This window comes from Ursus arctos, unplaced genomic scaffold, assembly GCF_023065955.2.
Source record: "Ursus arctos isolate Adak ecotype North America unplaced genomic scaffold, UrsArc2.0 scaffold_23, whole genome shotgun sequence".
NCBI classification, from domain to species: Eukaryota; Metazoa; Chordata; class Mammalia; order Carnivora; family Ursidae; genus Ursus; species Ursus arctos.
Window position 1 is genome coordinate 45197470 of NW_026622908.1, and position 18465 is coordinate 45215934.

An 18465-nucleotide genomic window follows, 5' to 3' on the forward strand; every position below is an offset into this window, starting at 1 on the left:
CCTGAGTGCCAGGGTGCCGGTGGAGGGTGAAAGCCGCTGGGCTTCGGCAGCTCCGCTCCAGCCCCTCCGTAGCAGCTGGACTCCAGCCCCAGACTTCACGTCTGCCCAGCAGGGTAGGACCCTGTGTGGAACAGGACCCACTATCCCGACCAAGCACCCCTCGGCTGCTGAGCGAGTCCTGCATGGTGGATGTCCCCCACCCCGGGCTGCCTGTCAATGTGTTCCTTCCAGCCCAGCTGCCTGTCTCCCCTGTGCATCCAGAACCCCCTGAGGCAGATAGCTGGGCTGCGCCCAAGTCCAGCTGCCCCACAGCATCCCCACCGGGACAACTGAGCCTGCATGTGCCACGCCTGGGACGGGCAAAGGCGCACGGGTTACAGCATTCTGGTGGCTTCACCTGTTCCTCTCACTGTCTTCTGGGGCCTTATAACGTGAACACCCGGGCAGCACCCAGCCGGCAAAGGAAGCTGGCTGCCGACTTTCTGCTTCTGCGAGGCAGCTCCCATATAGCCTGTGGGTCCTGCCGCCTCAGGACCCCCCTGAGACGTGAGCACTCACGTGCCCATCTCCGGCCACGCAGCAAGTCTGGACCGGCCCACACCCAGGGTCGGCTGCAGAAATTGCGGGCCTTGTACAAAATGAAAACGCAGGAGCCTTGTTCACATTCATGGAGAATTTTGAGGCGGTAACAGAGAGGCATGAAATCAAGCCAAGGCCCTTCTGAGCACAGGCTCCCCGGGACCGCACGTGTCACCCGTGTCTGAGGCCGGCCTTGGAGCGCGCGAGGGACGCGGGCGCTGGCTGCAGCCGGCTGGCGGGCCTTACCGGGGTCACCCCGCCGACCCCCGGCTGGCTCCAGCACCTTCTCCCACCCCAGCGTGGCTCCCGGCGCAGGGTTCCTCCGCGTGCTGGCCGCGGGGACTTACGGCCCCTTCCTGTCTTCCAGCATGGAGATGTGTGACCAGAAATACAACATCACCATGTGCCCGCTGTGCGACAAGACCTGTAGCTACTGGAAGATGAGCTCGGCCTGTGCCACGGCCCGGGCCAGCCACCTCTTCGACAACCCCGCCACCGTCTTCTTCTCGGTCTTCATGGCCCTCTGGGGTGAGCAGAGCCCGGCCGCCCTGGGTCTGTGGGGCAGGGGCAACTTCGGCGCAGTCCCCACGTGTCCTTCCTTCCTCCCTGAGATGTTGCACAGCATTTGCCAGGAGCGAGCATGGGAGGGAGGGTCGGGGGAGATGATGGCCCGCTGCGTCCGCAGGTGAGGGGGATCTGTGCTGCATCCTGGATGCAGACTGGTTCTTCTGACCCACGCCTTATGAAAGGGGAGGAGGGTGCTTTGCTCTTAGAAATGGGCCCTGTTTCCTGGGACCAGGTCCTCGCAGCCCCCCTGCAGGCTCTGCGTGCCCACTTTACGGGGAGGGACGCCAAGGCCCAGAGACAGTTGACGTGAGTTTCCTGGGGTCACTCAGCTCCTGAGGGTCCGAGGCGAGGATGGAACATGCGGTTTCCAGAACCTGAGCCCTTAACGCCACCGCAACCCCAAGTCCAAGGCACGTAGCTTGTCCTTCAGGATGCTTCCCTACTCTGGTACCTGACTCAGATGTGGGGGGTGTGGGAGGTGGGTGAGTGGTGGCCAGGTGCATTTCTGCAGATGTTTCTGGATTAGCAAACTGACCTGTTCCCTCCTCCGTGGCCCTGTGTTGCCATTTGCCAGGGGAGGATTCGGGTAGGAGATGGAGCTGGACGCAGAGAGGGCACAGGATCTAAGGGTTAGGATGCCTGTGGGAGGAAGTCAGGGCGGACTTCCTGGAAGAGGTGTGAGTCCCTCGAGCGGAGTTCTGAAGATGTCAAGGGCAGAGGCACTGAGCATTTGCGGTGCGGGGACTCGGTGTAGAAACAGAGGGGCCTGGGAGTAGCCCTGCTGGCATGTCCAGAGCCTCACATTGCTGCTAAGGACCACCCCCCCCCCCCCGGTTCTGCACACACAGCATCGACCCAGTGGGGGCAGTGGTGGGCTGAGAAGCTGCTCGGTTTGCAGATGGGGACGGAGGCTGCCCCCGGCCAGCGGCCAGCGAGGTGTGCGGCTCTCACCTGTCAGTGTGATCTAGACAGGTGAGCATCCGGGCACGGAGAATTTGGTTCTAGCACTCCGTTGCTGAGTGGAATGGGCTGTCAACGACACTCCAGAACTCTCGACTGGGGAGGATTTTCAGAATCTCCAAATCATCGAAGTCAGGACCCGGGCTTCCCAACTCGGCAGCTGCTCTGGGGAGGCTGGAGGCTCGGGGAGGTCTGTCGTCCCAGGAAAGAAAGGACCACAGGGGCAGAACCAGCTTCCGTGGCAGGAGAGGGCTGATGCCGGGATCTTCACCGGGCCTGAGCCGGCCCTGCATATCCTGGCAGCCTCCCTCCCTGCCCGAGACGGTCTGTTCAGACCGAGGTGGTGTTTGAGAGAACTGTCAGCGAGGGGAGGGAGCGACAGGCAGCCCGGGGGCTGAGGTTGCTGCCTGGCCCGGTCTCCCTGGAGCATGGGGCTCAGGGTGAGCTGAACCTCTGTGGTTTGGAGTCAGGGAGTGCAGAGGAGCTGAGAGGTGTCTCGGGAGGCCCAGGAGGGGTGAGGAAGGCTGAGCAGCGGGGCTGGTTCCTCGGTCACATTTCCACACTCGTTGGAAACCGAGGGGGGGGGCACCAGGCAGCGGCCGCCAGCTCTGGGGTGGGGACTGGTGAGGATGCAAGCCGGGACGTCTCCCCTGAGATGCTGTGCGCCCACCACCCTCCAACCTAGACAGCAGCTTGGTGTCCTTAGCAGGAGCCCCTGCCCAGGGGTCTCCTGCCCCGAGACCTCGTGCCCTGGGCCTGGCGCCGCAGCCCCCCACCTCTGCCAGCTTGGGTGGGGGGTGGATCTCCACAAGCGCCATCCAGTGGGTCCCTGGCCAGCGCCACTGGCCCCTTCAGGGTCCCTGGGCCCGTGTGGCTGCCAAGCCAGGGCCCACCGGTGGTCTATAGCGTGACCCGTGAGCAAGGGTGACCTGGGGGTGTTGAACCCCTGAGCTGCTAGACGGTTCAGTGCCCCCTGACTGTCAGCCTGGGCCTCCCAGTGGGTATTTATACCCTCGGGACTCAGGCTCCAGCTCTGCCACCGCACCCCGTCATCCCTGGAAATCTCAGCCTCCTCGTCGGTGAAGCGGATGGCAAGGGTCCGAGGTGCTGGCTTCAGAGCCTCAGCCCAGGCCAAGCGTGTAGCTGAGTCAGTAGGGGTCCTGCACTGTTGTCACACCCACTGGTGGCACTGCCTACCACGTGGGGCGGAATGAGAAGTAAAGACGTATGTGACGGCGCCTGGCCGGGAGGGGGGCGGGCTGGCCGTGGAGGGGGGGGCGGTGATCAGTCAGTTTTACAAAGGGCCTGTGCTTGGGGAAGCCCGAGAGGCAAACTGACGAATCCACTGCCCTTGGAAGCTTACAATCCAGGATTCAAGCAAGAGCCGCATGTGCAAAGGCCCGGTGGCAGGGGTGCAGGGCCTGGTGAAGGAGTCTGCCAGAGGCAGGGAGGAGGTGGGAAGGGTGCAGGGGATCTCAGAGACCCAGCAAAGGCCTGCTGTTAAGAACTCAGTGTTCTCATCCAGAGGAATCAGAAGCCAGTGCAGTCAGGCTGCTGTATCAGATGTGTTTTTGTGTCTCATCCTTGAGTCGGAGACAGCAGATGTAAGAGGCAGCTCGGGAGAAAGTGGAGGGAGGGCTGACTCAGCTTGGATGGGGACAGTGGCCAGGGGGCTCTCACTCGAGACCAAAGTAAGCTCCACGGCAGGTGCTTGGGCCAATGGTGAGAAACCCTGTTATCCCGAGGGGGGCGCAGGGCAGCCAGATGGGGAAGGGGGCCGGTGGGAAGGGCCAGAGCAGCAGTCAGAAGACCTTGTCACCTCCCTCCCTAGCCCCAGGCTCCCCGATTTTGTCCCATTCAGTCCCACTTTCCCCACGGGAAGCTCTAAGAGGAACTCAGCCCCCAGACTCCAGGTGACTGTTCTTCTAAACAAAGGGCTCGGGCCAAGAAAGGACATTTTGATCCTTGCAAGGGACTCGGCGCCTTGTGCCTGCTCTCGCGCGGCCATTCCCAGGGTTGAGAAGAGCTGGCGGGCGTGGCTGAGCCGGCTTTTAGTGAAGCCCAGGGAGGGCCGGTACAGTTACAGCCCGTGCCCTACTGTGAACAGGGGGTCTCGATCTCCGGGGCTCTGCCCGTCCTGCGTGACCTCAGGGTGGGGAGGAAGCAGGCCCACTGTGTCCCCGGCACACACATCCTCTGCAGCCAGCTCTCCGAACAGAACGTAGTTCATAGGTGCGGGCCCTGTCTCCTCGGAGGCACTGCTCAGGGCCCACTTTCTCCCGCCCGGTGAGAGAAGCCGGCAGCGGCCAGAACTCGGCGCAGAGCCGTCTTGGGCTGTAATTACCGCGTCTCTGGCTGAAAGCTATCAGTGGCGAGTCCTCGGCGCCAGGCGCCGGGCGCGGCTCTTGCTCCACAGCCCTGAGAGCTCCGTTGGCTTCTGGCCATCGCAAGTGTTGTCTTATAAGTACTAGCACCTTCACTGTCCCCTCCAGGAACGAGCGTGGGGCGCTGCGCCTCCTTCTCGGGCCGTCACCCCAGAGTGGATGCAGACCATGCCCGAGTTGGAGAGGGGCAGGTCTGTCAACCCCCCAGCCATCAGGAGGAGGCCGGCCAGTCTTGTCCCTCGCCCACGGGGCTCGGAATGGCCCCGAGTGCCTGCAGCTTGTCCATACTCGGATAATCGAGAGTATCCAGGATTGTCCATCCACCCTGGCTCCCAGGAGCTCCTGCCCAGACCCAGCCCAGCCCTGCCCTCCCTCCCAAGTGGCGGTGGCTCTGGGCTCGTCTGTCCCACTTGTCAGAGCAAACAGTCTGGGCCTAAAAGTTTAAAACCCAATGGTCTCCCCGTGGTTCTCACACTGGGTTTCCCACCAGACAGGACAGTTACCCCAGGATGAGGGTGCAGCGAGGGAGGTGCCTGGACACAGTGCCCTCACTGGAGCCCTCTCTTGGGGGCCCACCCCACGCTTGCCCACCCCTGAGCCAGTCCGCAGGTTTGGTGCTGTGCACGCCTCCCCCGCCTCACCCAGTCCTGGCTTAGCTTTCAAACAGCAGCAGCCCTTTTACTGATTTCTACATGTGGGGGCTCATCTGTGGGATTTGGGGAACACGGGAGTTCTGCTGAGAAGGTTTCAAACCTCTTTCCTCCAGCGAGGACCGGGGAGCCGGGAGAGGGAGTGTTAGTGGCATCAGCGCGCACATACTGGCAAAGACAGGTGCTTGAGAGCCGTGGACTGTGCTAGACTCTGCCTTGCGAGGTGCGGCCGCAGAGCGAGGAGGCAGCCCCTGCGTTCCAGGACGTCTGCTCAGAGTGGGGGACAGATGCAGGCAGAAATAAGCATAGCCTCACGATAAACGCCGTTACGTCTCTCGGTGGGCAAAGGCGGTCTTCTAAACAAGGCTGTGAATGAAATTGTAAGTCATCATCTCAGCACGGGGCGAGATTTCCAGCAGCGAGCGCTGTGTAGGGCTAGGCTGTGCCAGCCAGGGAGGTGGTGAGCACCCCGCTCCGGGAGGCACTCAAGCTACGTTGGAGGATCCCTTGCTGTGGCTGCTGCAAGCATGGGGAGGTGGTAGTTCTGTGTGGTTCCACGGCCGGCCCTCACCTTTCTGGACCCACTGGGAAGTACCTCTGAGCGTCTGCTGCCCTCTGCTCCTCATTCTCAGCCTCCCTGGCCTTCCTCAAGACCTCAGCACTGGTCAGCTGTCCCCTACCCCCCAGCCCCTCCGGTCTGGGCCCAGGAGGCTCCAAGCGGAAGCTGGAACGCCTCTGGCTGGGCACACAGCCTCCTGGGTCCCTGTTCCGAGCCGGGAAGTTTCACTGGCAGCGCACTCGAGCCCCCAGTGGAGCTCAGCTTGCACAGGCCGCCGGCTTGACGCCCGGGTCCGAGCCGGTACTCAGCTGGGTGGGCGCCGTGCCAGGATGGACGGATACAGGGAAGCAGTTCGCGTCACTGCCAGGTCCTGGGCTGGACTCCGGGTCAGACCTCTTAGCTTGTCACCTAGCAGCTGTGCGACCTCAGGCAAGTGGCTTCTGCTCTCTGGGCCCCAGGTACCCCATTTGTAAAATGGGTGTAATCATGCACGCCGCCTGGGCCGGTGTCGGGAGCCTCGAAGGCGTCGTTCCTGGTGCTGGCTGTGTTAGCTGTTCTGTCGGTTTGGTGAGCGCTTGCTTATTGGAAACGTGAGGACAGCCTGGACCGTAGGAGGCCGCGGCTCAAACATAGCCCTGTGCTGGGGGGCCTCTGTCGGTTATGTCCCTTCACTGCCTCCGGAGGAGAAGACCCGCTTCTGTTAGCCGGGCCCTGTGCTCTGCTGGGCACCATGCCGAGCATGGTAGGTGCGGTGACTCGTTACTGCCCCCGGTGACCATGGGAGCTGGATGGCTTTATTGCCCCATTTGACAGATGAGCAAATCGAGGGAACTTTCCCAAGCTCACACCAGAAATGAGAGGCAGAGACAAGACTTGAGTCTGAGCATTCTGGTTCCCCAGGCCCCGAACTCGGCCGCTCATTTCTCCTCCCTCGGCCTACATGGTGAACCCGCTCTCGCTGACATGCCTGCTCGATGGGCCTTTCTAACTCCTGAAAGGATGATCTCAGATTTATCCTCACCTGGACGGCTTCCCAGCTGTCCCCAGACATGCCTCCCTCCCCTCCGAACCCTGGGCCGGAGCCCTGCCTAGGTGACCTCAGTGACATCCCAATAGCCCTGGAGGGAGGGTCGGATGTTACTCTCCGAAGAGGACACTGCAGCACAGAGAGGGTGTGGTTTGCTGGAGATCACACAGCTACCGGATCTGTAACAGACCCAACAGATCCTGCCCTGGCCCGTCGCCTTCCCAGATCTACACTAGCACTCTGGTCACCTCTCTCCCTGCAGACGTGTTCCCAGCTCTGTTCTGCGCCCTCCTGGGGGAGCAGAGGGTTTCCCGGAGCCGGTCGTGAGGGGCAGGCAGGCAGGGACGCCGCTCAGCCGGCCGGTACCGCAGGGACCTCGTCAAATGCTGTGCACCTACTCAGGGAAGCCCGTGCGCTGCGTTCCTGCTTTATTGAGCACCTGCTGTGTGCAGAGCAGCGCCACTTCTTAGCCTCAAAGGTGCTGTCCAGCCCTTACCAGCACCCCGTCCTTGAGAGACGAACGCGATTCCATCCCCCCACGATGTAGGAAAAGGGGCAGATCTGTGCCTCCGCTGGTTACCCCCCCCCCCACACCTCCTCCAGCTTCACTTCCACCCCGGGAGACAACAATGCACCTGTCTGTCAAGTGCGAGTTCAGTCCACATGCTCTCATTTGGAGGAAAAAAATAACAAAAAAGCCAATCCGCTCCCGTGAAGCACTTCCTTTAGGAAAAAAGGAGCGTATTATAAATCAAGACAGAAGCAACAGGAAAGGGCCTGCAGGGCTTGGGAGGTGGCTGCACGGCCCATCCCCTGCCGGCGGGGGGAAGGAGAGGGAGCCGCCCCCTCGGTCCCGGTCCCTGCGGCTGCACGATCGCTGACAAGCATAATTAGCAGAGACCTCGCAGTCGGTCTCCTTTCAATCCCTTGTTCAGTGATTTGTTCATTGCCCTCCAGGGGGTCATTTTCCCCCGGTACGTCTTCTTTCCTGTGTCCTTTCTTCTCCTGTCCTCCAGCTGCTAACGTCTTTGCTGGCACAGTGACAGGGCCCCGGACGTGCCGCGGCCTGCAGCGGGAGTGGGCAGGGTCCCCGCCCGCTGCTCCAGCCTCGTGTCCGCTCCCCAGTGGGGTCCGCCAGCCGGGGCACTGACACGCTGGTCCCGGAGACGCCAGCTCGCTGCCACCCCATTGTATGACATTTCAAAGCCTCGAATAAGGTGTCACGCAAAGCAACTTTGAGCCCCATTTAGCTCTTTGCTGGGATCAATTTTCTGAAATTATGGCATAATAATGGGGTTTTAACAGCTTGTCAGTTCCGTGCAGAACAAAGGAGCTTGTTTGATTGAGCCCGGCTGCAAGAAGCTACAGGAAGGTGGGTCGGACCTTAAGGAGATGGCGGAGCTGTGGCCGAGCCCCCTCCCGGTGCCGTGCCCAGCTGAGCACCCCGAGCCAGCTGGGCGTGTAGCGAGACCTGGTCTGGGGTTCTTGCTGGAACTCAACGGCCGGCGGCGGCTCGTGAGTGAACTCTTGTTCGGAGGGTACATAAGGAGGGTGCCTGGTGACCCAGTGAGGCTTTGGTGCCTGAGCCCCGTCTCTTCTGAGAGCCCCCGCCGGTCCTGCAGCTCCCGGGGGAGACATCTCTGGTTCCCCCCTTGGAGGAGGAGGAGATGTGTGCGGCAAGCAGACTTGGGGTGTTGGGAGCCAGAGGTTCGAAGTTGGTCTCTCCCCCCCGGGGGTGGCATGTCAAGGAGGACACACCCCTGGGCTGGAGGAGTGAGAGCAGCTGAGCCTTGCCTGCCCCCAGGGCTCCCGGGTGGGGAGCGGGTGGCAGAGGGGAGACAAGACAAGAGGCGGATGGAGGAAAGTAGGACAGACGATAGACAGGTCAGTGCTTCCAGACCCTGGTGTGCGGCCCGCCGGGCTTGTTGGGGATGCAAGTTCTGTGGTGCCCAGGAATTCGAACGTTGGCCGGCTCCCATTCCGCCTGCCCCCGGCCCTTGGCAACCCCCAGTCGGCTTCCTGTCTCAGTGCATTTACCAGGAAACATTCTGGGAGTTCCACATCAATGGAACCACACCGCATGTGGCCCTTTATCCTACAGTCAGCCTCTTAACCAGACTCAGGGAGAGCCCTCCACGGCGGCCAGGTCCGAGGAATGCGCCTCCATGGGGCCCCCACGCGTTACTGCAGGTTGACCCATGGAGCACCCCGAGCGGGACGTCAAGCCGCCTGTGTAGATGGGGAGCCGGGGGCTGCAGGGGCACGGTGGTCACGTGCCCGAGTTCACACCTGGCTGTGATCCAGGGTAGACCCAGAGTCCTGCGCTCACCTGCCTCCTCTGGGCCGCCCTACAAGCACGTGTTTGTCTAACATTGTGTCGTTGAGACAGATGTTTGAGGAAAGAATTACAGCCCCACCGCCTGCTTCCGCCCTGGCCCGGCCTTCCTTGTGTCTGTCTATGTGCTCTGCTGCCCTCTGGGCTCCGGACTCGGGGGCCCTGGCCTTGTGTCTGGGGCGCCCTTGTGCGGTCCTCAAGGCCGTTTCTTCTGGATGCTGACCAGGCTCGGCACGCAGCTTGCCCTCAGGCGGGGGGAAAGCACCACCCTGTGCCGGGCAGTCTTGGCACCGGACGTCCTGGGTCCAGGTTTCTGCCACTTGTTAGCTGGTCACCTGATTGCTCAGAGCATCTGTAGAAAGGAGGGCATTGTCCCTGCAAGGAGGCCCTGAGGGTGGGGAGGGGGGGGGCCTGCAGAAGCAGCACGCCGGCAGGACCGCCAAGGGAAGCGAGGGAACCCGGCAGCACCCACCGCCGTCCACGTGGTTGGTACGGGGGTGCGGGCGCAGGGGCGCAGCTGTGAAGGACGGACGCCCGAGCCTCCTCCGGCCTTTACCCAGCCCCGTTGCTCACGATGCCCTTCGAGCTTCCTCCGGCCTTTACCCAGCCCCGTTGCTCACGATGCCCTTCGAGCCTCCTCCGGCCTTTACCCAGCCCCGTTGCTCACGATGCCCTTCGAGCCTCCTCCGGCCTTTACCCAGCCCCGTTGCTCACGATGCCCTTCGAGCCTCCTCCGGCCTTTACCCAGCCCCGTTGCTCACGATGCCCTTCGAGCCTCCTCCGGCCTTTACCCAGCCCCGTTGCTCACGATGCCCTTCGAGCCTCCTCCGGCCTTTACCCAGCCCCGTTGCTCACGATGCCCTTCGAGCCTCCTCCGGCCTTTACCCAGCCCCGTTGCTCACGATGCCCTTCGAGCCTCCTCCGGCCTTTACCCAGCCCCGTTGCTCACGATGCCCTTCGAGCCTCCTCCGGCCTTTACCCAGCCCCGTTGCTCACGATGCCCTTCGAGCCTCCTCCGGCCTTTACCCAGCCCCGTTGCTCACGATGCCCTTCGAGCCTCCTCCGGCCTTTACCCAGCCCCGTTGCTCACGATGCCCTTCGAGCCTCCTCCGGCCTTTACCCAGCCCCGTTGCTCACGATGCCCTTCGAGCCTCCTCCGGCCTTTACCCAGCCCCGTTGCTCACGATGCCCTTTGAGCTGAGACGCCGGGCCTGCCCTGGGCTCCGCATCAGCCTTCGCATGCGCGCTCCTGCTGGCCAAGCCTGAGCCCCAGGACCGCCCTCTTTGCTCCAGAGCAGGCGTGCACACTGGGTGCCGCGGCATCCGGCGGCGGGCGTGGGGGGGTGTGCGGCCGAGCAGAGAAGGCGGACCTGAAGTGTGACACACAGGTGGTCTCTCCTCCGCTCCAGCCTTCCGGCACCAATGCTTCGCATTTCCAAAGAAGCAGAATATTCGTTATTCTACATAACACATCTGTGTTTCTTAAACATTATCAAGCCAACGAGGCTTGACTCTGTACCATCTCCACTCCTGTCCCCAGGCTCCAGGCTTGGTTTTTGTCCACAGATACCTCTGGGAGAGGGTCCTCGTATCTGTCTTAAGATTCATAGCACACATTCTAAGCAAGAGTGCCTGGCATCAAAGAGCAGCTGCCCAGCTGTGTGACCTTGGGCAAAGCAGTCAAACTCTCTGTGCCTTCCTTTCCTCGTCCATAAAATGGCAGTACAGGTTTGTTCTAATAATCAGACGACTTAGTATGACTAAGACCATCAAGTGTCCACACGGAGGGCCCGTCAGTGCAGCGGTTAAGTGTAGACTCTGGGGCCAAATAGAATTTGGTTCAGATCCCAGTCCTGCTCTTAACCTGCAGTTGACCTTGAGTGTGGCATTTAACCCTCTGAGTCTCTGGGGTCGCTTGTAAATCCGTGAACAGAAATGATCCCCCTGCATAGCGTCGTGGTGAGGGTCGGGTTACCCGCGTCGGTGAATCCCGAGCATGGAGCGTGGTCGGGGGCAAGCCCTCATTACAGGGTAGCTGTGTTAGCATGCCGCGGGGTGGGGGGGGGCACAGGTGGCCAGGGAGGTGGAGGTGGGGATGGGCCAGCCGGGGAATGGCGAGGACACGGGAGGCCAGGACAGGGCAGGTAAACAGGCCAACTCCTGGGTGTGTGTGGTCAGCCCTCCCACACATTCCTGCTCTGGCTCAGCCCAGGACTGAGAGGAGGTGCTGCCCCGGCCGGCAAGGCCCAGGATGGAGAGAAGGCGCGAGGTGCCTTCCAGAACAGGGCTCGGTGTGCAGCAGGCCGGACCTCCCCCACTGCGGTGGCCGGAGGACACGTGGGAAGAGGCAGAGGAAACCCCCTTGTGTCCTGCTCCTTGGGAAGTGGTGCGGCCGCAGACGGGCCTGCTCTCACGGCGGGTGTCTGGCTCCCGCTGCCGTGCTGCCCACGGTGCTGCCGCTCGGTGTCTGTCTGCCGAGTGCGCGTTTGTATCACAGGCAGCTGCCTCCACTGCTCCCTTGCTTTCCCGTTTCCCAGTAGGTTCTGCCAACCGGAAGGCCGGTGGGAGGGCAGAGGGCAGCCGAGGGGAGGGACAGGGTACTTCCCACCTCCCCCTGCTTCCGGGCCTCTCTGGAGGAGCCTTCGCTGTGCCCGCAGCTCTGACCCCTGCAGGCAGGCCCTCCCTCCGTGCTGCTGGCTGGTCCGGGCTCCAGCGTGTCCGTGTCCCAGCACCCTGCTCCTGCGGCGGGCTCCTGCTGTCCCTAGTCCCCAGCCCTCTCTCCATCCACTGCCTGTCTTCCCCGCTCCTGCACGGCCTATGCGCCCAGTTCCCAATATTGAATCACCCCCATTCCAAAGACCTAGAGAGGCTGCTGTTTCCTGGCCGGCCCAGCTGGTTGGGCGGCTCATAATCAAAAACAGCTGATCTCGGGGGCCCTGTTGTCACCTCTCCTTCACGTGGAGGGGGGCGATTCGGACCATCAGAAGCTGTCTGAGCCCGGAGACGAACCAGACTCAGACCCACTTCCTGCCCATTCCAAAGCTGCACCCTCTCCTGGCGACGGACCCCACTGCTGGGCGGGCGCCAGACCTCATCTCCCCCATCTTGACGCCACGGCTTGTCTGACAAGGCACTCCATTCCTCCTCCCGTGATGACTGTGAGGTTTAAGTAGACTCAGGTGACAGCTCTTCCAACAGGGCGGGCACCTCCCCGCCCAGGGGCCCTGAGCTCTCCTTAACGATAGGACCGCACCTGTCCTGACCCCCCCGCCCCGGCCTCTGCCAACTGTCCCTCGGGTGGGGGGAGCTGTAATAATCACCGACTCAGCCAGTCGCTTCTCCACGGTCGTGTGCTCACGAGAGCCATTCGCTCATCCGGTGGGCACTCCTAGCAGCTGTCTGTGCTGGGCTGTGCGCCGGGAATCCAGATGGACCAGGCAGCATCCCCGCCCCACACACCAGAAGGGCCCCTGTACTGGGAGAGGGGACACCGTGAGCGAGCAGCGTCCCAAGAGGAGTTGGGCTTTTTCCCGACACTGAGGGGGTGATCAGGGGCTTCCTGGAGGAGGCCACGTTTGAACTATGTTGAGGTTCCTGGGAATACGAAGCAGGACGCAGCAGCTAGGAGTGCAGCTCAGCAGCCAGACCGTCCGCAGGGATTTGAAGCTTGAGTGAGTGGCCTTGGCCCACGCCTCACCCTTTGTGACCCCAGGACCCCCACCTGTGACCCGGGGTCCTCAGGATCAATGGAGCAGGACGTTAGGAGCACAGGCTCTGGAACCCTGCCTGGCCCCCCACCGGCTGGCTGAGTAAACTTGGCCGGGACTTGATGTTTCTGGGCCTCAGTTTCTTCATCTGTAAAATGGGGAAGTGAGTGTCCTCGTCCCGTGGGGTCCACAGGAGGGCGGAACGGGTGAACTGGTGTGAAGTTCTTGGTCCGGACGGTGCCGGAGACGAGAGTGCCCGTCCGTCCTGGGTGATTCTTCTCCCCCTACCCACAGCTGCCACCTTCATGGAGCACTGGAAGCGGAAGCAGATGCGGCTCAGGTATCACTGGGACCTCACGGGCTTCGAGGAGGAGGAGGTGAGCAGGCTGGCCCCGCGCCCCCGTGCCCCACCCCGCCTCCCTGGTGCTGAGTCACCGCCCGCTGCCAGCACGACCTTTGGGGTCGGCTGGAGTCTCGGATCTCGAAGCTTCTGTGGACACAGGCCCAGGCTCCCCGCACAGACCGTTACATCCGGGGCGTCCTGGCAGGTCTGCGAGGGGACCACTGCCGCCCCTAGGCCCTGAGATGGCCTTTGCCCCTGGTGCTGCTCCCGCGCCCCCAGAGCCTGCGCTCCACCTGCCGTCGGGCCTGGAGGGGGAGTGGGAGGGAGGCCTTCCCTAAGACGAGGACAGGCAGGTGCTGCGTGTATCTGTGCGCCGAGGAGAAGGGCGTCAGGAGCGAGTGGCCACCGGGCTGGCGGGGGACCCCTGCCCCAGGGCCCCTCAGGGGAAGCCTTGCCATTGCCCCATCCCTGAATCGCCAGCTCCAGCCAGAATTCCTGGGAGGGGGGGAATAAGGAGGAAAGCTTTGCCCCTCGCCATGGCAAGAGCAGAGCCGTCAGGGGTGGGCCCCCCCCACTACTTACTTTTATAAAGCACATGCTTTTTTTTTTTTTTAAGTAAACTCCACCCCCAGCATGGGGCTCGAACTCCCAACCCTGAGATCAAGAGTCACACTCTCCACCAGCTGAGCCAGCCGGATGCCCCCCATGCTTTTTTTTTTTTTTTTTTTTTTTTTTTTTAAAGAAAGCTCTCGGGCACTTTTATTGTCACATGGAAATCTCTTCCACTGATTTTTTTCACGTTCCTCTTATGTGGCCCCCATGACACGCTCCCTCCTGAGACTGAAGGGCCGGACACTCGTCCGCCCGGGAAGCCCGTGTGCAGGCTCCGTACCGACAACGTCGGCAGGAGACCAGGGGGCAAGGGTCTGCCGGGAGAGGCCCAGCGGCTTAGCGACAACCAATTTCAGGGGCCAGGGTACAGAGCCCCATCCCGAATTGCCACTACCCTCACCGTGGGACCTGGGGGAAGCCTCTGTGCCTCTGTGTCCTCACCTCTCCTAGTCCTCACTCAATGGGGTTCGAGGGGCTCTTAAAGGGTCAGTAGGTCGGGAGCAGGGCCCAGCCTCAGCAGGTGCCCCAGGACGGGTCACCCGGCTCTCCACCTCCGGGCGCAACCCTCTTCTATGGCAGGTTCCGTCATCCCGTTCCACAAGTGGCCGCATCCGCCCGGGTCCACCGGCAGGCAGTTCTTCAGGGGTGCGGCCGTGCACAGACCCCAGCTCTCTGCCCCGGTGGCCCAGCCTGGGTCAGCCATCCACCTGGCCAAGCCGCCTTCCCTGTAACTGTTTCTATGAGAAAGATTCGAGTAGAACAAAAAGCAGTCATTTTCTTATTATTTTAGGAGATTTACAGTGTCCTTTCCACCTGTGGTTGGGGAAAGAAGGGGGGTGGTCCCCTTTGTTCAACCCCCCAGGAACCCATCCCGTGATCTCCTCCCCCTGACAGCTTGGGGGCTTAGTTTTGGTGATCAGAGCCATTGGACACAAGTCCCCGGCAGGACCCAGTGACACCCCCCCCCCCGAGTGAGCCTCCCCCTCCCCCATGGCTGGCCAGGGCCTCCTCGGGGAGCTGGTGACTGAGGGGAAGCCTCATGGAGTCTGACCCCGGGGCTGGCGCCCGGCACAAAGGGAGGCCTGCGTCTGGCCTGCGGGCCCTTTCCCTGAGTCTCACCCGTCGCTCCCTTGGGGGCCTCCAAAACCCCACGGGCCACAGACGTGACCTGTGCAGTGACTTCAGCCGGTCCCAGTTCCCCACGTCCGCCTTGTCCCCTGTGTCCATCCACCTTCTTCCTAGTTCTTAAGAAAATGATCTCTAGAGGACGCGGCCTATTTCTTACGAACACAACACAAAGTAATGAAATCTTTTTGCTTTTGTTTTACGTCCTGGTTCCCTGAAGGAGGCGGTCAAGGTTTGGATTTTTTGTCACTCCTCTATCTTCCTGTAGCCTGTCTCCCTGGGAGAGGGGCCTCCTCGCACACTGAGCCGTCTGTCTGTGCCGCGCAGCTCCCCACAGCTCTTCCACCGCGGGCAGGGGTCTCTGCTTCCTCCCCCATCTCTGGGCCTCTCATACCCCTCGTTCTTCTGTTCCAGCGCCCTTCGCTGACCTGCTCTGGGCTCCCCCGAGGCCTGGCACCTCTGGTCTGCCCGCGCTCGCTGACACTGCCGTCTCTTCGACCCCCACGGCTCCTGATAGAACATTCTCAGGGGCCAGTTCATGGCTGGGTGTTCATCATGAGAAAGTGGGAGGCGGGGCGGGTGGCAGCCTGGCACAGACTACCTGCCTCCGGGACGTGGATGCCAATGGGCTGGGGTTCCCAACCAGGGGGAGAATCCTGGATGGGCCGAGAATGGGGCATTCTAAATTGGAAATGGTACAAGCAGCCAGCTACGAACTGCCCCCAGAGGGTGCCCAAGGCCAGTGTAAGGACTGAATTTGTCATGTGTGCTCATGTCGAGGGTCTCAGACTCACAGTTAACAAGGCTTCTCATTGACTTGGTTTCTTTCACAGGACCATCCCAGAGCCGAATATGAAGCCAGAGTCTTGGAAAAGTCGCTTAGGAAAGAATCCAAAAACAAAGAGGTACGGTGGCCGTTGCCAGTTGGCTTTCCTGGCAATAAAACATTGTATGCACAACACTATAGACCAGGGCTCAGCAAACACTGTGTGCACACAACAGTACATACCTGGGCTCAGCAAACACCATGTACACACAGCAGTATAGAGCAGGGGCTCCGCAAACACTGTGTGCATACAACAGTATAGGCCAGGGGCTCAGCAAACACCATGTGGTCATCAACAGTATAGGCTCAGGGCTGGCCCCCAGAGAGGGGCCAGAGCATAAATATCTGACTCTGCTGGCCTCTGTCACAACGACAGTGCTTTCTGTAGCTCGAGAGCAGCCATAGGCAGCAGGTAAACAGATGGCCCTGCTTGTATTCAATAAAACTTTATCTGTAAAAACAAGTAAGGGGCCAGGTCTGGTCCACAGGCTGCAGTTTGTCCAGCTCTGCTATGCATCTCTCGTCTTGATCTACCCTGAGGGTATCTCAGACCTCGGCCAACATTTCACCATTAAGAACCAGGTAGCTTTGCTGCTCTTTCATAGAACACTTGACATTTTATCACCCCTTGTGTTCGATGTTGACGTATGAAATAGAAGGGTCTGCCCCACCAGCGTCCCAGAGCCAATGGCCCACTCCTTGTTTCCCTCAGAGACGTGGGATTGAGAGGGAGGTGTTTTGTGTTGTTCTGAAGATCACCATCTCTTTATGATAAGTGACTTTCCTTCTCCCCAAACCTCTCATTCGAACTGAGTGTCTTAACGTTTGCAGCCTCAATTCTGGCAAACCTCTAGGGGTTTTAAATGGAGGTGTTTTATACGCCCTGGGACAAGCGCGGAGGGCCCAGGCCCCCGGCAGCCTCTCCTGTGGCTGGGGAAGTTTGTGTCCGTCCTTGAAGGGCGGGAAGCAGACGCTCCCTGAGCAGCCCCCACCCACGTTCCCGTTCACACCTCAGCCTCTGGGGATGATCAGGCGAACTCCTGGGTTTACCTTTCCTGTAACTGTGGCACACGGACAGGGTTTGCTGGTTCCAAGGGACCAAGGGTTGCAATTGCCCAAAATCCCATCTGGGGGGAGTAAAGTGGGTACAGCCACAAACCCCTTCTCGGGCCCCAGCTCCTGGAACATGGCAAAAATCCGGCTTTGTCCTGCTGCAGCCAGCAAGGGGGTGCACCTCCCCGAACAGCCTCTTGGAGTCTGAGTGGGACTCGAGGCTGCGAATGACCACAAAGCACGAACGTCTGCCCTTCCCCGTGCATACTGCCTCCTGGGCAGGCACCCAGCAGCCTTGAACCTCCCCGTGAGACCCTCGAGACCTTATCTCGTCCCCCCAAAGGCAGGGGCCTGGACACCACAGCCTCAGAAGCCCAACAGGCCTCCCCTGTGGGCCACTAAGACCTGTGTTCCCTGCGGCACCCTCCGCCCCCCCGCCTGTGTCGGGATATATGGCCCCTAAGACCATCCACCCCGTGCCTTCACAGTGGCCCTCTGGTGAGCACGGATGAGGACTTAAAAGGCTCCGTGACACATGTCAGTCCTTTTAAGTCCAGACCTTAACCAAGGCCAAACAGCGCTTCTGGGCAGCCGTGCCAGGTGTGCCTTCCAGACTCTGTCACCCCGCCTCCCGGCTGTCATCGCCAGAGCCACAGGGGTATGGGGTTCCTTTTCGCAGGGCTCTGGGGGCGCCCCAGGCCCCGTCTGTGTCTGGGGGGCCATACCCCTCACCTCCTCCTCTCTGTCACTCGGCTCCCAGCTTCAATTTTTGGCTTTAATTCTTTCCCCCAGCTATGGCACCCAATTCAGTTGCAGAAGAGAAGGAGACCCACCCCTTAGCTGGCACATGAACCAGCACTTCTTTTTTTTTTTATCTTTTTTTTTTTAAATTTTATTTATTTATTTGACAGAGAGACAGCGAGCGAGAGAGGGAACACAAGCAGGGGGAGTGGGAGAGGGAGAAACAGGCTTCCCGCCAAGCAGGGAGCCCGATGCGGGGCTCAATCCCCGGACCCTGGGATCACGCCCTGAGCCGAAGGCAGACGCTTAACGACTGAGCCCCCCAGGCGCCCCTGAACCTGCACTTCTGGACATGGCGTCCTGCGTGTCTTTGCGTGATAAGCGCCCTCGAAATCACAGTGACCACCTCACAAGGGGGCGGGTCAAAGCCCCGCCAAGCCTTATCTGGGGAAGTCTGCCGTTCCCAGGCCTTCACGGCCCCCCTTCCTTTAGAACGTGGGCGTCTGCATCTCCCGCTGGTCTCAAAAGCCCGCAACCCACATCGGCCTTGGCAGCTGGCCCTGCGGGGGCGGACCCGTGGCCACGGGGACACGGCGGGGGGCCTGGGCCCCGCGGCTCCCGAGCCTCGTCACGCTTCACCCCACGGTGCTCTCTTGTTCCCTCCACCCGCCCTCAGAAGCGCCGGCATATTCCAGAGGAGTCAACAAACAAATGGAGGCAGAGGGTTAAGACCGCCATGGCGGGGGTGAAATTGGTACTTTTCTCTTTCGGGGGCAACGCGAGTCTTGACTGTGTGCAGACGATCCAAGTCCGTTGTGTTTTTCCTCAACAAACTCTGTTGTATTTTTTTTTAACACGCTTCTTCGCCTTCCTGCCACACCCATCGAGCTGCGACGTGTGTCGAGATGTCACTGCATGGCTTCCGTGGGTCTGTGTTGGGGGGGACGGGAGCTCGTGAAGCGTGCTTGTCACGGCTGCCTGCGTGTGGTTCTCGGTC

The 18465-nt window shown here is 61.1% G+C and overlaps 1 protein-coding gene across 5 annotated transcripts in view; it reads left to right on the top strand.

Annotated features, from left to right (window-relative positions):
• Positions 1-18465, top strand: part of ANO1 (anoctamin 1) — a 157694-nt gene that overhangs the window by 115189 nt on the left and 24040 nt on the right. For 4 of the 5 annotated variants that reach the window (XM_057317266.1, XM_057317267.1, XM_057317268.1 and 1 more), the window contains 5 exons: positions 947-1107; positions 13063-13145; positions 15069-15080; positions 15682-15753; positions 18145-18222. In XM_057317266.1, the coding sequence (XP_057173249.1) occupies positions 947-1107; positions 13063-13145; positions 15069-15080; positions 15682-15753; positions 18145-18222 (406 nt within the window). The remainder of the gene's footprint in view (positions 1-946; positions 1108-13062; positions 13146-15068; positions 15081-15681; positions 15754-18144; positions 18223-18465) is intronic. The other variant, XM_057317270.1, reaches the window with a different exon arrangement.